Source organism: Sorex fumeus, unplaced genomic scaffold (assembly GCF_029834395.1).
Source record: "Sorex fumeus unplaced genomic scaffold, SorFum_2.1 ptg000098l, whole genome shotgun sequence".
Lineage (NCBI taxonomy): Eukaryota > Metazoa > Chordata > Mammalia > Eulipotyphla > Soricidae > Sorex > Sorex fumeus.
The window spans coordinates 34,232,787-34,256,163 of record NW_026606155.1 but is presented as its reverse complement, the minus strand read 5'-3'; the positions used below and the strand labels follow the sequence as shown (position 1 = coordinate 34,256,163).

General features: G+C 40.2%; 1 protein-coding gene and 1 non-coding gene across 2 annotated transcripts in view; one reads left to right on the top strand and one right to left on the bottom strand.

The window, feature by feature from the left end:
- Window positions 1-23,377, top strand: part of PRKCH (protein kinase C eta) — a 262,663-nt gene that overhangs the window by 130,879 nt on the left and 108,407 nt on the right. The window contains exons 3-4 of the mRNA XM_056134123.1: window positions 17,054-17,204; window positions 19,764-19,798. Of these exons, the coding sequence (XP_055990098.1) occupies window positions 17,054-17,204; window positions 19,764-19,798 (186 nt within the window). The remainder of the gene's footprint in view (window positions 1-17,053; window positions 17,205-19,763; window positions 19,799-23,377) is intronic.
- Window positions 3,199-3,305, bottom strand: LOC130042125 (U6 spliceosomal RNA). Its single transcript, XR_008795101.1, has one exon. It is a non-coding gene; the product is annotated as a U6 spliceosomal RNA (small nuclear RNA).

Below are 23,377 nucleotides of genomic sequence, written 5' to 3'. Positions count from 1 at the left end.
ATTTTCTTTAAATTTTATCATCTCCTCCAATTGCTGTTCCTGTATTTGCCATAGTGGGAGGAAGGATTGCATACATACCTTACTGTGGTGTTCACTGGGGATTTGCATCAGACTCTCATGCTCAGTGAGGTTTGTTCTCCTTTAATTATGGTGTTTGCACATGTACTTCCTGGTCGCAGTGCTTGCACATGTACTCATCAGAGATAGCACTGGATGGACACGGACACACACACACACACACACACACACATTTTTGGTGGGAAGTTTGCAGTGATGGCTGCATATCATACCCCATTTTGTGTTCCTGGCTGCAGTGCAAATGGAAATGCTTACATTGCCTGAATTACAGACAGCAGATCCAAGAGGATCATGTTTTGCACATAAGTAACAGTGGGGATTTGAACTTGTAACTGTAGGCTTGCAAGACAGGTGTTCTAAAGGGTCTGCACTAATTTCTTTTGGTTAGTTTTGGTCTTGTATCTTCTTTCATCCTTTAACTTTCTGCGTTTTTCTATGTTTTAGGTATGTGTTTTAGAAACAGCTTAGTCAAATTGATCGTCGATTTGCTCGAGCGGGCCCAGTAACGTCTCCATTGGAGACTTTGTTGTTACTGTGTCTGGCATATCGAATACTCCCGGTAGCCCGCGTGTAAAGCGAACGCCCTACCCGCTGTGCTATCGCTCCAGCTTGCTGATAGCACAGCGGGTAGGGCGTTCGCCTTACAAGCGGCCAACATGGCCGACCCGAGTTCGATTCCTCCGCTCCTCTCGGAGAGCCCGGCAAGCTACGGGAGTATTCGATATGCCAGACACAGTAACAGCAAAGTCTCCAATGGAGATGTTACTGGGCCCGCTTGAGGAAAAGTCAAATTGAAAAGAAAAAAAAGTTAAAATTGGAGCTTGGGTGATAGTGCAGCAAGTAGTGTGCTTGCTTGCACACAACCTACCAGGGTTGAATCCCCAGTACCCCATGCGGTCTTCCGAGCCCTTCTAGGAGTGATCCTGGAGTGCAGAGCCAGAAGTAAGCCCTGAGCATCACCACATGTGGTCCATAAACAAGCAAACAGTAACAACAACAAAATAAGGTTGATTTCCCTCTGGTTGGAAGACATAACTTCTTTTAACATACTTGGAACTTTAACATATCTATGTATCAGAGTCTAAAGTTTGTCACTACTATACCCTTTTTGTTTTTTGCTTGTCTTAAAATGCTTTAACTCAACTACCTTCCTTGTTTTTATAGAATTTGTTAGTGTTTTATATATTTTTCTAATTTCTCCTTTGAGGCTCTATGAGCTAGACAGTATAATTTATTCATCATTGTTTATTTTCCTACATGTTAATTTCTTTACTCACCTTTTTATTTTTTTAAATTTATAACTTCCTTGGAGGGATCATTGTCTTCCTTCTTGAAGGAGGAAAGGAGTGTTGGTTTACTTATTTAGTGAAGGTATTTTAGTAATGAACTTTTAATTCACTTTTCTGAAATATCTTTTTATTTCCTTATTTTTGAAAGCTAGCTTCACCCAACATTTTTTGAGTTATAACAAACCTCACCAAATATTTAGCTCAGCTTTTCTCATTTTTAGAAAAAACCTGCCACAGGGCACAGACTCTTCCAGGGTTCCTACTGCCTGTAAGATATAGTTTTTCAACCATCAGTGGAAGAAGTTTCCTGTTCCCCCTCTTGGGATCTTCACTTCAAGATCCCCATCATTTGACCTGCTACTCTCTGGAAACCTTTGATATTAAAGACATTTGTTTTCTCATTGTTTCTTCATATCTTCTTGGGATTTTACCATTATTATTCCCCCCACCCCCAAAGTCCTTATCTAATCTCTCTACTCATTTTGGTTCTACACTACCTTCAACATCTAGATGAAATATAAAGGCCATGGAGCCTTTCCCCACCACCCTAGCCCTAAAACATTATAACCTTTTTTTCCAAGGACACAAACAGATTATTCATGGCAATAAAGAACCGTTTGGTCTGGAGAAAAACCCTCATTTGTCCTTGACTGGTATGATGCTGTTCTTTTTCTGGGAGCTCCGGATCAGCAACACTTGGATCATAAAGGAAGGAAATCATTGCTGATTCCAAACTATTTTCACCAGAGCTTTCAATCCCTGTCAATACCAAATCTTTGATTAAATTCTTCATCTCTTTAAAATTTTTTCCTGTTTAAAGCATAATATAATTGTCAGGAAGCAAAAAAAAGAGATATCTACATAGTAGCTGAGATACATGCTTTTGAATTGTTAGTATGACAGGAAGTGAGTTTATGATATAAATGACAGCTGTCTCCTCTCCCGCCCTCTTTAAAAAAAGAAAAACTAAAGAAATTGCCTGTGGTTCAGAGCTTTCACACTAGTGTTGTAAGAATTTTGACTTATGTGGCAAAGGTATTTCACCCTCAGAGTTAAATTCTAAGCTAGTTTGTTTGCAATGAGCAATAGTGTCTCGGTTTTTAAAAAAAAAAAAATAAAAATCCTGTTGAATCAGCATCATAAGGGCAGACAACCTTGCTTTCATTCCAACTGTGTAGCTGGAGAAGGAAATGACTAGACATCATATATTCTTGTGTCTATTATCCTGTAAGGTTTTGCTAAAATCATAAAATCAGAAATTGAGTGTTTTGAAGGGACCTCAGAAATCTACCAGTGGAAAAGGAAAGGGGAAAAAAGGGAGGGGGTGGGGAGAATGGAATAAGCCAAGTTACAGAGCAAGATTCCTTTAGTTCTCAGCAGGAAACACATGTTTATCTGGAAAAGATTTTGGTTGGACAGGTTGTTTGTATAATAATCTTTTTGTGAGGAAGGAAGATCAACCTTAGCTTGGGACTGGGGTGGGGGTAGAGAGAGCAGTCCCTAATCTTAAAGTAAATGAAAAGAAAATACAAAGAGTTCAAATAAAAAGTCTTTACTTTCACTGAGATGATATGCTTAAACTTAAGTTAGTGCTATTGTATCTTCAACTTTATAAGATACACAGATTAAGGCCCTCCCGTTGATCATCGATTTGCTCGAGCGGGCCCAGTAACGTCTCCATTGGAGACTTTGTTGTTACTGTGTCTGGCATATCGAATACTCTCGGTAGCTTGCTGGGCTCTCCGAGAGGGGCGGAGGAATCGAACTCGGGTCGGCCATGTTGGCTGCGTGCAAGGCAAACGCCCTACAGCTGTGCTATTGCTCCAGCCCTAAAAATATGGAACACTTCACGAATTTGCATGTCATCCTTGTGCAGGGGCCATGCTAATCTTCTCTGTATCGTTCCAATTTTAGTATATGTGCTGCCGAAGCGAACACACAGATTAAATGTTCTATAATATTTTATAATGAATGTTACTTGTTATAAAAACAGAAATAGTAACTTTTAAAAATTATGGAACACTAAAGCCCACACAAAACCTATAGGTGCATGTTTAGAGCAGATTTGCTGAAACTTGGAAACACCCCCTTGTTTAGAAGAAAAGCTGGATAAACTATAGTATAAGCAGATAATGGAATATTATTCAGCACTAAGAAAAATGAGCAAATTGGACCATGACAAAACACAGAGGGACATTAAATACATAATAGTAAGAGTTGGAGAGATATTACAGCTGACAAGGCCGACCCGAGTTTGATTTCTCTGCCCCTCTTAGAGAGCCCAGCAAGCTACCAAGAGTATTTCTCCCGCACGGCAAAGCCTGGCAAGCTACCTGTGATGTATTTGATATGCCAAACACAGTAACAGTTGTCACAATGGAGACGTTACTGGGCCCACTCAAGCAAATCGATGAACAATGGGAGGACAGTGACAGTGATGAATCGTTGCTGAGAGTCCTTGAAGGTTTTTACCACAAGAAACTTGTAGCTAGGGTGATAATGTTAGCTAGACTTATTGTGAACATTTTGCAGTATATATGTATATCAAATCATGTACCTCTGAAATAAATATAATATTATATGCCAAATATGTATTTGTGCACATACTAAAGGGAAAAAAAAGTAAGAGAAGAAAAGAAAAGCAAGAAGTGTAGTTGTAGAAACAAGATTAGGAATCCCTCAGTGTAAGAGGTCTCTGAGATAATGAATGGGAATCTGCGTGTGCAGAGAACAGTATATACGTAACAATAGGAAACATACAAGTAAGATTGGGCTGAAGAGCTGGTAGAGGAGATAAGAAGAAATTGTAATGAAACCAACCATATGTTATTGTTAGAGCCAAGGTCTCTTTCTTCAAGTACCAAGAGGGGGAGAATTTGTATTTACAGAGGCACCAGAGATTAAGATTAGAGAGCATGAGTGGCCTGGACTCTGAATATGGGGTGAGATGCCTTTCTCATGACTCTTGATGGAACTGTGGGCACACCAGGATTCTGTCCCTGTTACCTTTCTGCTGAGAAAGGAGAAAGGCCTCACCTCAGCTATCATGGGTGCTTTGAGCCATGAGTCCTACTCAAAAGAATAATAGCCAATCCCAGGAGTTTACAGTGTGGATGGTGTGTGTGTGTGTGTAGACTGAGCTTCCCCAGGCACCCAGATCCCTGAGAAGCACCTTTGTGTAGCAGTCCTAGGGTCGGGTCTCATAATACGTTGAGTATAATCACTCTTATCTGAATTTGGAAATAACTATGAGTCATGTAGTCAAGCTCTTTTCAAACAAACAAACAAAAAAACAACCAGAAGATTCTGACACTGTCTGTAAAGGTCCCGGGCCAAGGGAGAGGGATGTCTTGCTTGCCTTTTACAAATATACACACCCTTTGTTGCAGCCTCACATTTCAGGAACCATCTCTCTAGTCTGGTTCACATTTGCCTTCCTCTTTTTTAAACAACTGCTCGTCTCGTTTTTGAAGTCTTCATTAATCCTAGGATTAGATCTACAATGCCTGTGATTGCCCCATCACTCATCACTTCGTGCTCTTACCCACCCTAGTGGGTTCTTCATGTAGACTCATTTCAGTTCTGTTTGCTTAATGCACGTCCTAATCTCCCTCAGCCTATATCATTACTGTCTCAGCTAGGCATCCTCCTAGTTTGAATTCTTATGCAGCATTCTTCAGGTACTCAGCCTGTGATCAAACATGACTCCTTTGGCGTGTTTGATGGTCCTACATTCAGTGCTCTGATAACCTGCTGCCGGCACTATCCACAGGAATGGATTTTGAAGGTATAACCCAATATAGGCACAATATAATTCTTTCTTCCTGAGACTAGTAACTTTCAGTCAACAGGATGGTTTTCCTGTTTTCCTCACAGTCACTCCCTCCCATGTGCACAAGTGATAAAACAAATATCTCAGGAAGAAGTAAAGCTTTTGATAGTATTGGTAGTTCAACAATAGTGAACATTCTGGCGGCTCCACTTCTGTCACTGACTGCTTGACCTCATCTAACCTTCCTGTTATTTTCTGTTTCCTCATCAGAAAATGTATTACTTTCCAGGGAATCCAGGAGGCCCACAGGACACAGTGCGGTGCCATGTGATGCTGCTCAGAGAGCCCTGGGAGAGAAGCCAGGGTAGAGGATGCTGATCTGTGGGTAGTTTGGGCATTAGCCAGCTCCATGAACCTTGGGCACGTGGTTTAGCATCTCTGCTGATGGTTTCCTAGGTATTGATTCTCCTTTCTAGGAAATTAGGTAATTGAATTAGAAATCCTTCCTATTCCCAAAACTCTCTATGGTAGTTTGAAGGATTTTAACAATGAGTTATAACACTTGTCTCCTGACATACACTTTTCTCATGATCTAATGCAGATTGTGTTCAGCAAGTACTCAAAATGGCCTTTTGAGAGGAGGCCTTCCTCTCCTCCATGTTCTGTGAATATAGAACCAATCGTGGGAGATTAAATAACTAGCTTCTGGTCTCCCAGCTTGTGAGGGAAAAGAGCAGGATTCATGCATCAGTCTTAGATCCCACCCCCTTAACCACTGCACACTCTGACCTGAGCTGTTGAATGTCTGTGTAGCTCCTCCACACGTCCTTTGCAGACAAACCACAGATCATCCTAAATTGCAGTGCTTTTGTCTCTTTGTGCACTCACTAAAGTTAAATTGTGTTCTGAACTGAATCACAGTTGTTTATACACCTTACATAAGTGATTCTGGAAATTGAATGCTATAGATTTCTCTCTCGCTCGCTGATTTAATTTGGTTCACAATCACTTGAAAATTCAGAGCTACAACCCACTCTCTTGGCTCACTTCTTTTGGAGGTACTTTCAAAAACATATTTCTGCAGCCAGTATATAAAACTTTCACTCGAGTAAGGCAGAACAGAAAAACAAGCGGGGTGAAATAATTACTATTTTTGAAATAAAGTTAAATCAGTGTTGTAGAGTTCCTCCCTTTAGCAGCACAAATGTTTGACTCTTTTTGCAATAAAAGCTCACCCTGTGGTGCTCTGGTAACTTCAAGCTCCTTGTGCATTCTAAAGTTTTCAAAAGAGTGTGGGATGATGATCAGATTTTTATAAAGCAGAATTTTATTTCAAAATAGTTCATTCAAATCTTCTTTATATTTGACTTAATTACTCTCCACCCTGTTGATGGGATAGCTTGTCAAAAGCAACTCCCAGTAAGAGAACAGAGTTTGAAGCAGACCTACCTACCTCTGGTGACTGGAATGTGAGTTTCCATGCTGGGAACCAGCCAGCTTCCTATTTATTTAGAGGCTTTGGAGCACTCCAGCCACAAACAAAGTTATGATGCAAGTTTTGGCTACAAAGCATGTTTGGGTTGCCTGACATGTTCATTGAACATGTGATAAAATATTTCTTAAAGGCCTGGTTGGTACAAGGTACAATAGGACTGACTAGTCTCGTTTAGTTCTTTTAACCTAGTCTTAAGTCAACAGGAGGCAGAGCTAGCAGCCCTCTGCACTCTGTAGGGGACTTCTAGTCTGTACTCAAGTAAAGGAAGTGTAATCCCATTGCTCTTTCTTCCTGTGCATTAGTCAGACAGAGAGTTTCAATTGAAACCAGGAAGGCCTCCATTTTCTTAAATAACCAAATACTTTGGACATTTCCAGATGTATGGGTTGTGCCATGAAGCGTACACACACTTCACACACACGCGCACACACACACACACACACACACGCACACACACACACACGGCAAAGGGGTGGAAGAATACAGAAGGAAAACACATCTAAACTAAAGTACTTGTATAAAATGACCACTTGGAATTGCTTGTGAGACCCAAGGACACAGGTGAAAGAGAAGTTGCTCTGCAAGGCTTGGGCTAGGGAAAAGATTGGTATTCCCATGTTGCTGTGGGAACAGAAGGGCCGAACCTCTAACCTTTATTCAAGATTTGGGGTAAGCCACTTAAGGCCCCAGCTGCAAGTATCTTCATGAATCCTGGGTAAAGAAATCTTAGGCCATGTTAATAGGTATGTGATGTTCATGTTGGTGGGGAAGGATTCAAGTCATGAAATATTAAAAATGCAAGTGAGCTGGCCTTTTAGTGAGTCTTTATAGTATTAAAGGATTAAATAAGTAAATACTTGGTAATTAGACCCCAAGGGAGAATTTAATTTGCATCTAAGTGTGATGAGCTTAGATAGTAATTCAATCCCTGTTTTGCTTTGGTCAGCACTGAGCTGGGTCTCAAGTGGGTAATAACATAGACAGAGTGATGCTATTAGCATTTTTTAAAAATCATGTCAATGAAAATTATAATCTGTTGCTCATTTATAGTTACTAGACGCCTACTGGAAATATTGTCAAGAAGAGCAGAATCGTTCTGCAGAGTGACTTGGGCTTATGTGAACCTTATCTAAAATTGTAGGAACCTCTCAGAATACTCATTAAGACATTATTGCCATATGGTTACAAGGATATAAATTAATCTTCTCACAGATGCAGAACCGGAGGATAAATATAATCAGGCTCTGTACACGAAGCCCTCCATCAGTCAAATACAGTCCTGAAGCAGACATACTAGAAACTGTATATGGCCTCTGAAGGTTATGGTGTCTAGCTAAATCCTTTTTAGATTTTTCTGAATTTCATTCTCAGAAGATTTCTAGTAGATCCTAATTTTTACTGGTAAGAAAGAAATTGATTTTCATGCTAGCATATATTTTTTGCTTTGTGGTATTTCTGTAGGGGGAAATATCATAGAAGTAAAGTTTCTGGTTGAAAGGATAAAAGGAAATGCACAGTTAAAACTTTGACAGGAAGCAGGGATGTGGCTCAAGTGGTAAAGTATGTATTTGCATCTGTGTGGCCCTGGGTTCAATCCCCTGTAGCACATAGCCCCCTCGCCCCCCTCTGCACTGTCAAGTATGGCCCTAATAGCCTCTGAACACTTTTTTTATGGAATAAAAACTTGACAGATATGATCTTGATCTTGAAGAAATTGTTCCTGGGGCTGGTGAGATAGTACAGGAATGAAGACACTTGCCTGGCACATGACCAACTCCAGTTGGATTTGCAGCAGCACATATGGACCCTTGAGCCCTTCGGGAGTAATCACTGAATACAGAGCCAAGAGTAAACCCTGAGAACTGCCAGGTGTAGTCCACCCCACCCCAATTAAAAGAAAATGGCAATAAAAATTTTTTTAAATTACTCTTGAAGTAGCCTTATCTGTCAAACGTTACCATGCTTTTGGTGTATCACATATTGTTTTACCTTTGTATACTTTGGCTTGTGTTACAAATCCCTGCCCCCATTTGTCTCTTTAAACTTTCTGCCTTTTGCCAAACTTTTAATTCTTAAAATTTCAAATCTGTGATTCTTTTATTGCCCTATATTTTATTATCCTTATTTCAGCCTGTAGGAGAGGCTTGTACTGTAAAAGGCTATAAAATCAACATACAGAAATCCATGGCTTTTCTGTGTGCAAATAAAAAAATAGAAAAGGGCGAAGTTAAAAAATCACAGTAACAGTTGTGCCTTAGAAAACTAAGTAGGTGGGAATCGCTTAATAAAAGAGGTGAAGGACTTAAAAAAAATCTATAAACTGTTACTAAAAGAAATTAAAAAGGACCTGTGGAAATGGAAACACATCCCATGTTTGTGGATTGGAAGGATCAACATTGTCAAAATTAAAATCTTGCCCAAACCATTATACAGATTCAGTGCAGTTCCTACAAAAATACCTGTCATTTTTAAAAGACAGAGTTCAAGTACTCTTGAGATTCATATAAAATAATAACATCCCCTCCCTGCAAATAGCTAAGACAATCCTAGGAAAAAAGAAGATAAAAGTCTTCTCTTTCCCCAATTTTAAGCTATATTAATACATTGTGGTGCTGGGACTCTGCACCAGGCTGTTTTCACTCGGAGTGCCCCAGAGTGGGCCAGGTGAGAGCCCTCCCCGCCCCAGGGGACCCAGCCCCGGCAGCCAACCTCCACTGCCCAACTGTTGCCACGCTCCAGGCTGCTTTCCAGACACATTAGAAGACACTTCCTACCCATTTTCCATAATTAACACACCATATTTGATGGGGTTCAGATAGAAGGCAACAAATCATATAGAGAAATATATAAATATATGCCTCTTGGAGAGTTCGACATGCTACCGAGAGTATCCTGCCCACACAGGCAGAGCCTGGCAAGCTCCCCATGGTGTATTCGATATGCCCAAAACAGTAATGACAATTGGTCTCATTCCCCTGACCCTGAAAGAGCCTCCAATTGTTGGGAAAAGATGAGTAAGAAGAATCTGCTAAAATCTCAGGGCTGAGAGGAATAGAGATGTTACTGGTGCCCGCCTGAGTAAATTGACGAACAATGGGATGACAGTGATACAGTGATACAGTGTGGTGCTAGAATAAGGATAGAATCTCAGATTAATAAAATATTTTCTTATTTTTCTATTATTTCCACCGTAATGTTTACCTCAGATTATTTTGTTTTAAAGAGTGAGGTGAAAGTGCCCGAGAACAGATGACTGGTTAAAGAAACTTTGGTACATCTACACAATGGAATACTATGCAGCTGTCAGAAGAGATGAAGTCATGAAATTTGCTTATAAATGGATAGACATGGAGAGTATCATGCTAAGTGAAAATGAGTCAGAAAGAGAGGGACAGACATAGGACTGCACTCATTTGTGGAGTATAAAACACCATAACATGAGGCTGACTCCTAAGGACAGTAGATACACGAGACAGATTGCTCCATAGCTGGAATGGGAGCAAAGGGGAGAAGGCAGCTGGAATAGAGAAGGGATCACTAAGAAAAAGATGGCTGGAGGAACCGGTTGGGATGGGAGATGTGTGCAGAAAGTAGGTAAAGGAGCAAACATGATAACCTCTCAGTATCTGCATTGCAAACCATAATGCCCAAAAGTAGAGAGAGATTATGGGGAATCATATCTGCCATGGAGGCAGAGAGAGGGTGGGAAAGGGGGGTTATACCGGGGATGGGTGTTTGATCATTGTGTGATTGTAACCCAAAAATGAAAGCTTATAACTATCTCACAGTGATTCAATAAAATTAATAAGTAAAAAAAAAGAGTGAGGTGAAAGTGTTTTCCAAAGGGTTAACTAGTTTTCTAAAGATTATTTTTAAAAATTGATCATTTTTTTAAATTATTTTTTAAAATTTTTTCTCATTGTTTGAACATATTCACTTTGAGCTAAACTGATCTCTAGATTTGGACCCTACTTGAGGTGATAGCAAACTGTCTCAGTTCCAGAAACTTTAGAAACACTGAGAGCTAGTCCTTCCTTGATGAAAGTTTTTCAAGGTTTAAAAAATATTTATAATACCAGGTAAATTTTGAAAAAAAAACTGTCATGCTTAAGACACATACTTGGAATGTTGATTGGGATTTTGTTGAATTTAGAGATTAGAAGGAATTGACAGTTATGGATTTCTTGAGATTCACTAAGAACTTCATTTAAAAAAAAAGTTCTTTGTATTCTTGTTTCTTTGTGGTTTTCTTAATTTAAATCTTGCATTTTTAAAAATTTTATTGAATCACCATGAGATAGTTACAAGCTTTCATGTTTGGGTTACAATCACACAATGATCAAACACCCATCCCTCCACCAATGCACATTCCCTACCACCAATATTTCCAGTATACACTCCCTTTCCCATCCTCCCCCGCCTCCATGGAGACAATATTCCCCATACTCTCTCTCATACTCTCTCTCTGTCTATTTTTGGGCATCATGGTTTGCAATGCAGATACTGAGAGGTTATCATGTTTGGTCCATTATCTACTTTCAGCACACATCTCCCATCCCGACTGGTTCCTCAAGCCATCATTTTCATCCCTTCTCTATTCCAACTGCCTTCTCCCCTTTGCTCCTGAGGCAGGCTTCCAGCTATGGAGCAATCTATCTGTCCCGTGTATCTACTGTCTTTAGGAGTCAGCCTCATGTTATGGTGTTTTATACTCCACAAATGAGTGCAGTCCTTCTATGTCTGTCCCTCTCTTTCTGGCTCATTTCACTTTGCATGATACTCTCCATGTCTATCCATTTATAAGCAAATTTCATGACTTCATCTCTCCTAACAGCTGCATAGTATTCCATTGTGTAGATGTACCAAAGTTTCTTTAACGAGTCCTCTGTTTTAGGGCACTTGGATTGTTTCCAGATTTTGGCTATTGTGAACAGTGCTGCAATGAACATATAGGTACAGATGTCATTTCTACTGTGCTTTTTTGCATCCTTGGGATATATTCCCAGAAGTGGTATTGGTGATAGATTACTTATAGATAGTTTTGTTTTGTATCTGTGTGAATGCAATTTTAAGTTATATATTAGATGTTTTTTGGTGTGTGAGCGGAGCAGGACCCAGAGGCCCATCTATGCACAGTGTGTTCTACTCCCTGGTCCCTGAGTATATTGGCTAATTGATTTCTTTGATATACTAAGTGTTCGTAAGATACTAAGGATCTGTTGACTTTTGAAAATTCATCATTGTCTATCATACTCTGATTTTTTTTTTCTTTTGAGGTCACACCTGGCGATGCTCAGGGCTGACTCCAGGCTCTGTACTCAGTAATCACTCCTGGAGATGCTCACGGGACCATATGGGATGCTGGAAATTGAACCCTGGTCAGCTGTGTGCAAGGCAAACGCCTTACGCACTGTGCTATCACTCTAGCCCCTATCATACTCTGTTTTAATAGATTAACCTGGATGCTTCTAAATTTTCTAGTCATGTGTCAAACAACTCCAAATAATGATATCCTTTCCTCCTTCTTTTAATAGTTTTTATCTTATTTTTTCCCTAACAGCCTTGGTGATATAATAAAAAAATATAAAAAATAGTAATATTTTTGTAATAATTAGTCTTATTTATGTATAACTGTTGTGGGATTTAAAAAATTACCAGTTAGTTTGATCCTTGTAACCTATGAATATAATGTTTTACTTATGCTAAAGAGATAAACCTCTAGTTTTGCTTTTCAAATGAATGTTGTACTGGATAAGTTAAATTTTAATTAAATATTTTTGTTTTGTTTGGGGGCCATACCTGGATGTGCTTGGGACTTACTCATGGCTTTGCTCTCAGGGATCACTCCTGATGATTATTTGGGAAGCTGGGAATGAAACCTGGCTTAGCCACATGCAAGACAAAGGCTTTACCTGCTATGCCATCCCTCCAGCCCTGATAAGTCAAAGTTTAACAAGTATTTTTTCAACATCTATTGAAAGACTATGTTTCATTTTTTACCTATTAATAGAATAAGATATAATAATAGATTTTCTAATTATATACCCATTGTTGTTCTTCTGTAAAAGTTCCCCTTAGTCATAGTGGGGTTGGGTATTTTTAAAGATAATGCCTTACAGCGTAAAAGTTTCTGGTTATTTGAGTATAATTGCTGGCTGTGCAAAGTTTGAATAAAGTGAATATGTCCAAATAAGAGCAAAATTTTATTAACAATTAAAGTGAGAAAAGGAAATTGAAAAGGTAAAACCAAAATTATGAAAAATTAATTTTGTTGGACAATTTGTTTTTCATTTAATTAGTATCCTTTCGGTCACTTGCTTACAACAGTATTAATGTATATGCTATTTGTGTGTGTGGGAAGGGGATTACACTGACATCTGACTGTATACTCAGGGCTTACTCATGGCTCTGTGCTCAGAGATCACTCCTGGTGGTGCTCAGGGAACCATATGAGGTGCTGGGGATCAAACCAGGTCTGGCATGTGCAGGGCAAGCATCCTACCCTCTGTGTTCTGACCCCACATTTGTTCTTTTGATATACAGAGGTACCATGCCCCATCAACACTGTTGCACACATTTTATTGTTCTGCCATAGGCAGCTTATATTTAGAAAAATAACTTTTAGAATTTTTATCATAAAAGTCTACATATTGGATTTGACTTTTTAATTTGTATAGTACATTGCCCATAAGATGTTTGTTTTCTTCCCTGCCCTTGTCACCTCCTTTTATGGATGGTGGTGATACTGTCATGATGATAGGGGTTCCACATCCTCCTAGCTGTAGTGCTTTCATCCACCAGTAGTGCTCCCTGAGGATCACACATGTGCTCATGTGTTCATGCTCATGGCTGAGGCATGCAAGTCGTGATTGTAATGCTTACCCTGGGATCACGTTTACTAGCCAAGGAACTTGAACATCTTTTAGTTCTCTTCTCACCAAGGCTGCACTCCCTTTTTCCTAATGTTGGCACCCAGCTAGGTGGGTACAGTGATCTGGAGATTACTTATAATGCCAGGACTGCAGACAGTAGGACTTCCAAGATCCTGGGCTGCCAGGATCTCTCTTAGCATGGTTGTGATGCTGGCAATTGTGACTGTATGTTTGCATGGCTGGTGTCCTCAGTCACGGCATTATTCCTCCAAGCCCTCAGTCAGATCTTTTTAGCAAGTATTTGAGAACTCACTAATTTTTCAAAGTCTCCCACTATCTTAGAGACATGCTAAAAGTAGTCTATAGACCAAACATGATTGCCACTCAATGCCTCTCTGGCAAAACACAGTACCCAAAAGAAGAGAGAGAGAACAGGGGGGAATGCCCTGCCACAGCGGCAGGGTGGGACGGGGGGGGGATGGGGGGTGGGAGGGATGCTAGGACCCGTGGTGGGGGAGGATGGGCACTGGTGGAGGGATGGGTACTTGATCATTGTATAACTGAAACCCAAGCACAAAAATTTATAAGTCAGTAAGTGTACTTCATGGTGTTTCACTAATAAAAAAAATGATAAAAAAAAAAACAAAGTCTCCCACTATCTTACTATTTAGATTAGTTTCTTTTAAAATAATGGTTCCGTTGTTTCCCCTATCAGTTCTCACGTACAGCTGTTGTTCTGATCTAACTCAGCTACACCTCCACCAGTGCACATTCCCCACCACCAATGACTCCAGTATACCCCACTTTCCCACCCTCCCACTGCCTCTATGGCAGACAATATTCCCCATACACTCTCTCTACTTTTGTGCATTATGGTTTGTCATACAGATACTGAGAGGTTATCATGTTTGGTCCTTTATCTACTTTCAATACATATCTCCCATCCTGACCGGTTCCTCCAACCATCATTTTCTTAGTGATTTCTTCTCTATTCCAGAATATAAACCTGATTTTATGATATGCTATCACAAGAAATATCAGATACTTTCATATCATATTTTTTATTTTATCACTGATGATATGAAAGTATCTGATATGAACGTATCTTGCTTTAATATTACTATTATTCATTGCTTTTGTTGTGATGGTTGGAGAAGGGAATCACACACTGGGTTGAGGTATCATGGCACCATGCATCCCAAATGATAGTGCTGCTGGGAATCTCACCGGGCTTATGGAGGAATCCCAGGACAAACCTGCATTCTCAGGCTTATAAGGATGCACTCTCCCAGGGAGCTATCTATGGCCCCTGCTATCACAGACTTTTTTGGTTTGTTTTGTTGTCTTACTTGTTTTGGTTTGGGGGTCACACCCAGAGGTGTTCAGGAATCACTCTTGGCAGGTCTCTGGAACCACATGGGATGCCAGGGAATTGAACCCATATCAGCCATATGCAAGGCAAGTGCACAGTCTGCTGTACTACTGTTCCAGCCTTGCTAACATGTTTTTTAAAAAAATTTTATATAGTAGCTTACAATATTTGATTACATTTAATATTCGAACACCAATCCCACCACGTTATACCTTCCCACCACCATATTTGGATGTTTCCATCCCGAATCCAAGCCCCTGCCTCAAGCAGAACTGAAATAATTTGTTTTGAATTGTTTGTTATGAATAAACAGCTGAAAAGGCTCCAAAAAACTGTCCTTAGAGGAGAGTGTGTGAAGATTGTTGTCTTTCACCTAAGGGGCCATTAAGCCCTTCTATATGAGATTACTAATATGTTGTTAAGGGTTGATCCTTGTGTGCTTATACATATTATATATGTATTATTTATATATATATCTGTAAAATATATTTCCTTCTAAGATTCATTGCCTTCTACTTTAAACTCCATCACATATAGTGCGCTACTCTTGGAGTATGAATGGTATGAGTGGTATGAGGTATAATGTGGTTTTTACAGCTAATTTGAAATATAAGTTATTCTAATTACCACTCTAAAATAAGAACAATGTTTGGTTTTGCTGCCAAGTACTTAATTTATAAAAATAAGCATATTCATTTTACTTAAAATATATTTTATACTTTTTCTTTGTGATCTTTCACATTGTATTTTAGATTATGAAGTTTTATTCTAAGGAGTTTGTAGACTTTGCTAAACTTTTATGGGGCCCATGACATAATGAATGGTTACAAACCTCTGTTTCCTTTTCCATATCTTGGGCTATATCTGTTACATCTGTTAGTGCTAAGATTATGTCATATAGTTTTCTTTAAGAATGGGCTGTTTTCCTTCTTTATTTTGGAATAGGTTAAACCCTAACATTACCGTGTCTTGAAGGCTTAAAATAATTCACCCATGAAACTGTCTGGATGGGTTTTCAGAGGCAGTTTTTAGAAAGCTTTTGCAATTGCTTCTGGAAAAATAGTTTATTTTGTTTGTGCGGTTCTTCACTTAATTTTGAACACTTACATTTTCATGGCAATTCTATTTCTTCTAGATCTTAATCTACATAGGCATTTTTTTCTTGCCTCCTTTCTTAAATTTCTTTGCATCGGTGGTTTATTTGAAAAGCATTATTGAAGTAATATTTCTCTTATTCATCGCAATTCTCTACACGCATCAGAAAAGTTCTCATATAATTATGTGAAAGATAATTGACTGTCTTTAGCGGCTGACTAATTTACTGAGTCTACTGATTAGGGGGTATGATTTTAAGCAGTGAGACCCCCCCTCTACACACACATGCGCACACACACACACCCTTTCCGTGTTTACAGAGATCGTGGTGCCTAATCTAATGCTCTTAGGCACTACTTTCCCTGTGCTCCACGCAATTCCTTCACTCAGTTTGGGAGATTGTGGGAGGTCATCAACGTGGCAGAAAACCATGAGAAACCCTGTTTCCCCAACCAGTCATTTCTGCCAGTGCACTTGAGGTCCCAGGCATCTGGACAGGGACCTGGAATCACAGATTGGAGCCTATTTTCCTGAGAAAATCTGGTCTACTGCTGAGACTGGCCCAGAATAGATCATTAAACCAGACAGGAGCTGTCCCAGGGATCTCATACATGAACGCAACACCCCTCCCCTGCTCCCAAATTAAGAACCTTATGACCACTGGGAAAGCATGATGGTTTTTGGGAGGTGATTTATATCTCAGGGGCTGGAGTGATAGCACAGTGGTAGGGCATTTGCCTTACAAGCAGCCAACATGGCCAATCCGAGTTCGATTCCTCTGCTCCTCTCAGAGAGCCTGGCAAGCTACTGAGAGTATCTCCCCCGCACGGCAGAGCCTGGCAAGCTACCCGGGACGCATTCGATATGCAAAACACAGTAACAACAAGTCTCATGATAGAGACGTTACTGGGCCTGCTTGAGCAAATCGATGAACAACAGGAGGACCGTGACCGTTTTATATCTCAAAGAAAGAAAAAATAATGTGGGGTATTGGGACTATTAAGCTTTCCCATATAGAGTTGCAGGTTATATAGAATTCATTACACATTGTTTTCTTTCCCTCTTTCTTTTGATGTGTAGCCACGCTCCAGAGAGACCGCATCTTCAAGCATTTTACCAGGAAACGCCAAAGGGCTATGCGAAGGCGGGTCCACCAGATCAATGGACACAAGTTTATGGCCACGTACCTGAGGCAGCCTACCTACTGCTCCCACTGCAGGGAGTTCATCTGGTAAGAGAGCCCTCCAAAAAAAACTTGTCTTCCGGAACCTTCTTTCTAAATGACGCTTCCTCCAGCTATGTGTGATTTCAGGAGAAAACAGCTTTATTAAAAATGGCTTTCAGATCTGATTTTTACCTCTTTTTCTAATATGCTGACCTAGAATTATCATCCCTAAGGGAGGGGAAAAAATGAAAGTAATATATAGAACTTAGTTTAGGTGTTATTTTCTTCCCCAATTATTTTGGTAAAGGTGTTGATGAGTCATGAACTGGTTAAAAAGCACTAGGTAGAAAGAGAAAGTCAGTCAATGAATATTAAACTGGCAGATTATCCCCTGAGGAAGAAAAAAAAAAGCAACAGTGTTGCTTTAATAAGAAATGAGTCATACCATGAGTTAGGAAAATTAATTGTTTCAAGTGAGCTAAACTCACAGTAATCTCCAGCCCTGTGGTATGTAGCCAAAGGTAATCGCATTCAGTGATCATATTCTAGACTCCCTGGCATTTAAGAAGTAAGATAATTAGCAGTTGAGAAATTCTGTGTGATTTAGGGCATTATTGTACTACACATGTGCCTCTAGTTTAAGTTTCAGTATCAAATCTATTACATAAAACAAATTTAAGTAATAGTTTCAGTTTCTTCAATTAGTGGTAACAGTAAACATATTTATTTGGAAAGAAGAAAAGCTTCCTTACACATACACACACACACACACACACACACACACACACACATACACACACACTCCGGAAGGTGACATTAGTGTCAGATCTGCAGGATGAGTGGAGATCAGTGCCTTCCGAGATTTATGTTTTTGTTGATGACTTTATAGTCATTTTACTTAATGAAGGCAGACACATTTGAGAAATTTCAAAGTAATTTATAAATATTGATCAGTCGCTTTGTATTTCTTTTTGTGATTCCTTTGAATTTTCTGCTCTTTCATTTTCAGAATCCTTAGTTAGCTAATGTTCCTGGCATTTTAAATCAAGAGTAGTCCTAGCTAACCTAGAGGTCCTAAACTGGCTATTAGATATGTAGCCTCCAAATATGCCCAAACAATCATCATCTTTTAGACAAATTCCATACCATTTTTTTTTAATTGAAAACTAAAATCAGAAGCACTGGCGTCTTTGGGGCTGGTTTACTTTTTGCCCCCGCAACACTCTCTACTCTGGTTAGTCCAGGCCCACCTTTTTCCGTGGTTTGCCTGCGTTGAAGGGTAGACTGTTTGTGGCTGTTTCTTTCCTGCTTCTTCCTTTTTAAGTAGGCATTTAAGATGTTATCCGCAGACATTGATGATGATAATCTTCAAGTCACTGATGCTTACTTGACTGTCTCACTATTTTTTTTTCAACTCAGGAAAAGGGGCTGGAGCGATAGCACAGCAGGTAGGGCTTTTGCCTTGCACGCAGCCAACATGGCCGACCTGAGTTCGATTCCTCCGCCCCTCTCGGAGAGCCCGGCAAGCTACTGAGAGTATCTCGCCCGCTCGGCAGAGCCTGGCAAGCTCCCCGTGACGTATTCGATATGCCAAACACAGTAACAACAAAGTCTCACAATGGAGACGTTACTGGGCCTGCTCGAGCAAATCGATAGTGACAGTGACTCAGGAAACATTAACCCCACCCAGTCAGCTTTGTTACTTACATGCATGCTTGCACATGTTTGCACACACAGACATGCCGTTGTTACATATATGTGTGTGAACTTAGACATGTTATATATATATAACCCATCAGCAGCATTATAGACCATCCTTTTATTTTGCTTACATATGAAACTTCTGTACAGCATTTGCAGTGCCAGGCACCGTATACTACGCACAGTGGCCCCATGATGAGATTCTGTTCTCCCGTCTAGATGCTGACAGTGTGGCCCAGAGAAGTTCTCACTTTTCCCCCAAGTCATACCCAGACTCTGTGGCCCAGTGCTCAGTCAGTGTTTCTCTCCCAGATGCTGCCTCACAGGGTTCTGTGAGCATCCAATGAGGTGGCTCAGTACCGAGCAGATACTGTGGGCCCTTGAAAAATGTGATTTTGGTTCTGAGATATTCACCCCGCCACCAGAGTGTTAGGGAGAGACAGAGATCAAAGCTGTGGGCATGCTTTACATGTTGTGGGTGCACTTCTGCTCCCCTTGGACTCCAGGGCGCAGGATGAGGGGGAAGGGAGCTCAGGGAAGGCGCTGTGGTAGCTTCACTTGTTTGCATCAGAACGAGTATCTGCTACCGCACTCAGCACAATTAAACATACCTGTGAGAGAGAATGTGAAGTCAAGTGTGGGAGTGAGGCTCGGTCACAGGGACAACTGAGGGTTTGTTTGAGAAGCACCGGGGCTCACCTATTTACTTCTCTTGGGAGTGTTCTAGTATATCTGATCATTTCCTCTGTGTCTTACAGTAACAAACAAGCGTTCATAAAGTACACATTGCTCCTCCACTGAAACTGTGTTTTACATAGCCAACTGCAGGATAAAACTTGTTTTCCTCCAGCGCTGTAATTATAAGAGCATTGTTGCTAAAATAGTTGACTGACGGCAACTTTTTTTCTCAATTTTCTTGTACAGGGGTGTATTTGGGAAACAAGGCTATCAATGTCAAGGTAAGGAAGAAATTTAAAAACTGTGTTTGGGGCTGGGGATGTTGCTCAGCAGTAGAGTACTTGCCTTGTATGTGTAAGGTTCTGGGTCCAATTTATAAAAAAAAGAAAAAAATAAGTGCTGTTTCTTTCTTGGTACCTCAAGCAAAACAAAACAAAAACCCTAAAACAACCCAAACTATGTTTAATCTTGTTCATATGCTGATATTATTATGCCAAAATAAACAGGATATATTTCATTAATATAATTCAAATGAGACCCCCTCCCATCTGATTACAACGCTTCTTTTTGTTGGGGGTGGGTGGGACACAGCATTTGAGCCACCTGGCGGTTACTCCAGGCAGGCTCTACAAACCATGCTGGGGATCAAACTTGGGTCAACCTCATGTAGGGCAAGTGCTCTGCCCGTTATACTATCTCTCCAGCCCCTGACTACAGTTCTTTAGTATGGGTTAAATTTTGACTACATTTAAACCACATCAAGAGAATATTTTAATTTCTAACTGTGGTGCCAATAAAATTGAATTCAAATTTTTGTTTCTGCAGTAACACGGAAATGCTGGTTTGTGAGCCTGTGCTTTGAGGCTCTACAGTAAATTTTGTTTCTATGGTCCTGTGACAGTACAGAGGAAGAAGCACAGTCTTAGCAGGCTATTTTCTGTTGACCTACATAAAAATAAAAGCAGGTTCCCAGCTTGCTTTTATGATTAAAAAGATAAAAAATAAAAAGTGTTCAAATTTAAACATTTTTTTTTAATTTTCACAATTCTGAAACTTGTTTACGTGTGTTCTGATACAATTACATTGAAATTTTTTTTTAATGGGAGTGAAAAGAGAGTTTTATTATTCATCCGTTTTAGCCATTCTGGATTGGGCTTGTTTGGGCCTCCTGTATGATGGCCTTGAGCTCCATCATACAGTTTAAACAGGTAGCATATACTTGTATATGATTGAACTAGTGCTATGTAACCTAGTGTGGAATCTATGTGTAAATAAGGAAATCCTGCCTTCTCTTCTGGAGGAGGCAAAGCAAAACATTATTTCCCTTCAAAGAACAGAATAAGATGTACTCTCGAATCTAATTTTGACTTTAACACACAATGAACAATTCTACTGAGCTCTCAAATTTAGGGGGAAAAGAATCAAATAATCACTCTGATTGCACTATTTGACCTCATGTTATTTCTTTCAGTCCCATGTGAGAACATAGCCTTACAGTTTAGACTCGTGTTACCTTTTGCTTGGATCCTTTCCATCCCAGGGCTATGACCTGCAGAAAAATACTTAATCTGCACCATCTTAAGCATACAAAGATAAACTGAGAAGCCCTTTATAGTGAAGATTACAATTATAAGTTAAAATACATAGTTGGGGGGAGGGCTGGAGCGATTGTACAGTGGGTAAGACGTTTGCCTTGCACACGGCCAACCTGGGTTCGATTCCCAGCATCCCATATGGTCCCCTGAGCACCACCAGGAGGAATTCCTGAGTGCAAAGCCGGAAGTAACCCCTGTGCATCACTGGGTATCACCCAAAAAGCAAAACAAACAAACAAACAAAAAACATAGTTGGTCCAGAAAGAGAGCTTAATAGGCCAGATTACATGCTTTGCTCGCAGGAGATCTGGGCTTGTATCTCAGGTACTTCATGGTCCTCTAAGTACCTCTGGGAACAACCTCTGAGCACAGAATTAGGAGTAACCCATGAACATTACTAGAATGGCCAAAATAAACAGATAATTGGGGTTGGAGGAATAGTACAGCAGGTAAGGTGCTAGCACTCCAAATGGCCCCCTGAGTCCTCACATGAGTGATCTATGAGCAACCTAGCCAGGAATAAACTCTGAGCACCACTGGGTAACCCTAAAACAAACAAACGAACAAAAGAAAACAAAACAATGATTTATGAAGTGTGTTATTTCTTCCCAGTGGCTTCTAGTGCCAGAATATTTAATGGGCTGATTTTCAGTGGGTCACCTGTTGGTAAAGGAGCCGGAAAAAGGATTTGTTAGGAGAAATGAAGACTCTGAATTGTCCATATCTTGCTAAAGAAAATGAAACTAAATGCCTAGCTGGAGAGAAACCTGCCATGTCAATATGATACAGAGGGTTAAAAATAAAGCAGACCTCAGAAACAAAACAAACAACATTCTTGTCAGGGTAAGGAAGAACGTTATAGGCTGGAGAGAGTTCAAGGAGCTGAGTGTATACTTTGCATGTGGAAGGCCTGGGTTTCATCCCTGCACCTTATATTCTGCTGAGAGTTACCTAGAGCGACTCCTGAGTGTTGAAAGAGGAATGCCTGAGTACACTTTGTGTTGCTCAAAAAAAGAAACAAGGGGGCCAGAGTGATAGCACAGCAGGTAGGGCGTTTGCCTTTCATGTGGCCAACCCAGGTTCGATCCCCAGCATCCCGTGTGGTCCCCCAGCACTGCCAGGAGTAATTCCTAAGTGCAGAGCCAGGAGTAACCCCTGAGCATCTCTGGGTGTGACCCAAAAAGAGAAACAAAAAATATATTTAATAATAAACAGTTTTCAAAAAAGTAACAATCTCTTAAATCTGTGTTCTAAAGAGAGCATTAAAGTACAGGAGTAAGTACTGAGAAAACTTTTGAGAAATATTTTCCCATATGCATAAGAGAAACATTGAGAGAAAAAGGAGATTCAGACAAATTACTATTATAGTTCAAGATGTCCATATCTTAGCAGTTGTTAATACTCAGCAGGCAGAAAAGCAGTAATGACAGAGTTAACCTAAACTGCATTATCCATGGCATGGTCAAATTCATATTTATAAAACCTAAGAGCAATAGAATATGCATTCTTCTCAAATTCACAAAGCATGTTTACTAGCATAGATTACATTCTAGATGATAAAACAAACCTTGGAATTTTTGAGAAGGTCCAGGGAAATAGTTCAAAGGCCTTCACTGCCTGTGAGAAGCCTCAACTTGGATCTCTGGCAGTGCATGACACCTGAGCACAGCCCGTTGTAGCCCGTTGTAGTTCCCAGCCTCAGCAGCCTGAGCGGTGGTGCATTGCTGGCCCAAGCAAGGATCTATCAGGGCCCAGGGCACTGACCCCGCACAGCAGTGGGTGATCTTGGGCCTTGGAGCACTGCAGAGCCATGGGGCAAAGAAGACTCAAAAGGTATTTTGAACCAGATGAAAATACATCTCATTAAAACATGTGGGGTACAGTGAAAGTATTATTCAGGGGCAAGTTTATAGCAATAAACACACCTGTTATAAAATAAGAATGATTTGGGTGCTAGAGAAAGTACAGCAGGTACGGCACTTGTCTTGCATGCGGCTGGTCTCTGGAGTTCCATCCCCAGCATCCCATATGGTCCACTGAGCATCACCAGGAGTGGTGCTCACTCCTGAGCACCTCTGAGTGTGGAGTACCTCTGAGTGTGGCCCAATACAAAAAATGAGAATGAGCTCAATGTTTTCATCTCAGAAATTAGAAAATAGAAATTTTAAGACTTAAGGTAAGCAGAATAAAGAATTATTAGAGTAGAATTTGTAAACTTGAAATTAGGAAAACAATAGAGAAAATCCATTAAATAAGCTTATCCTT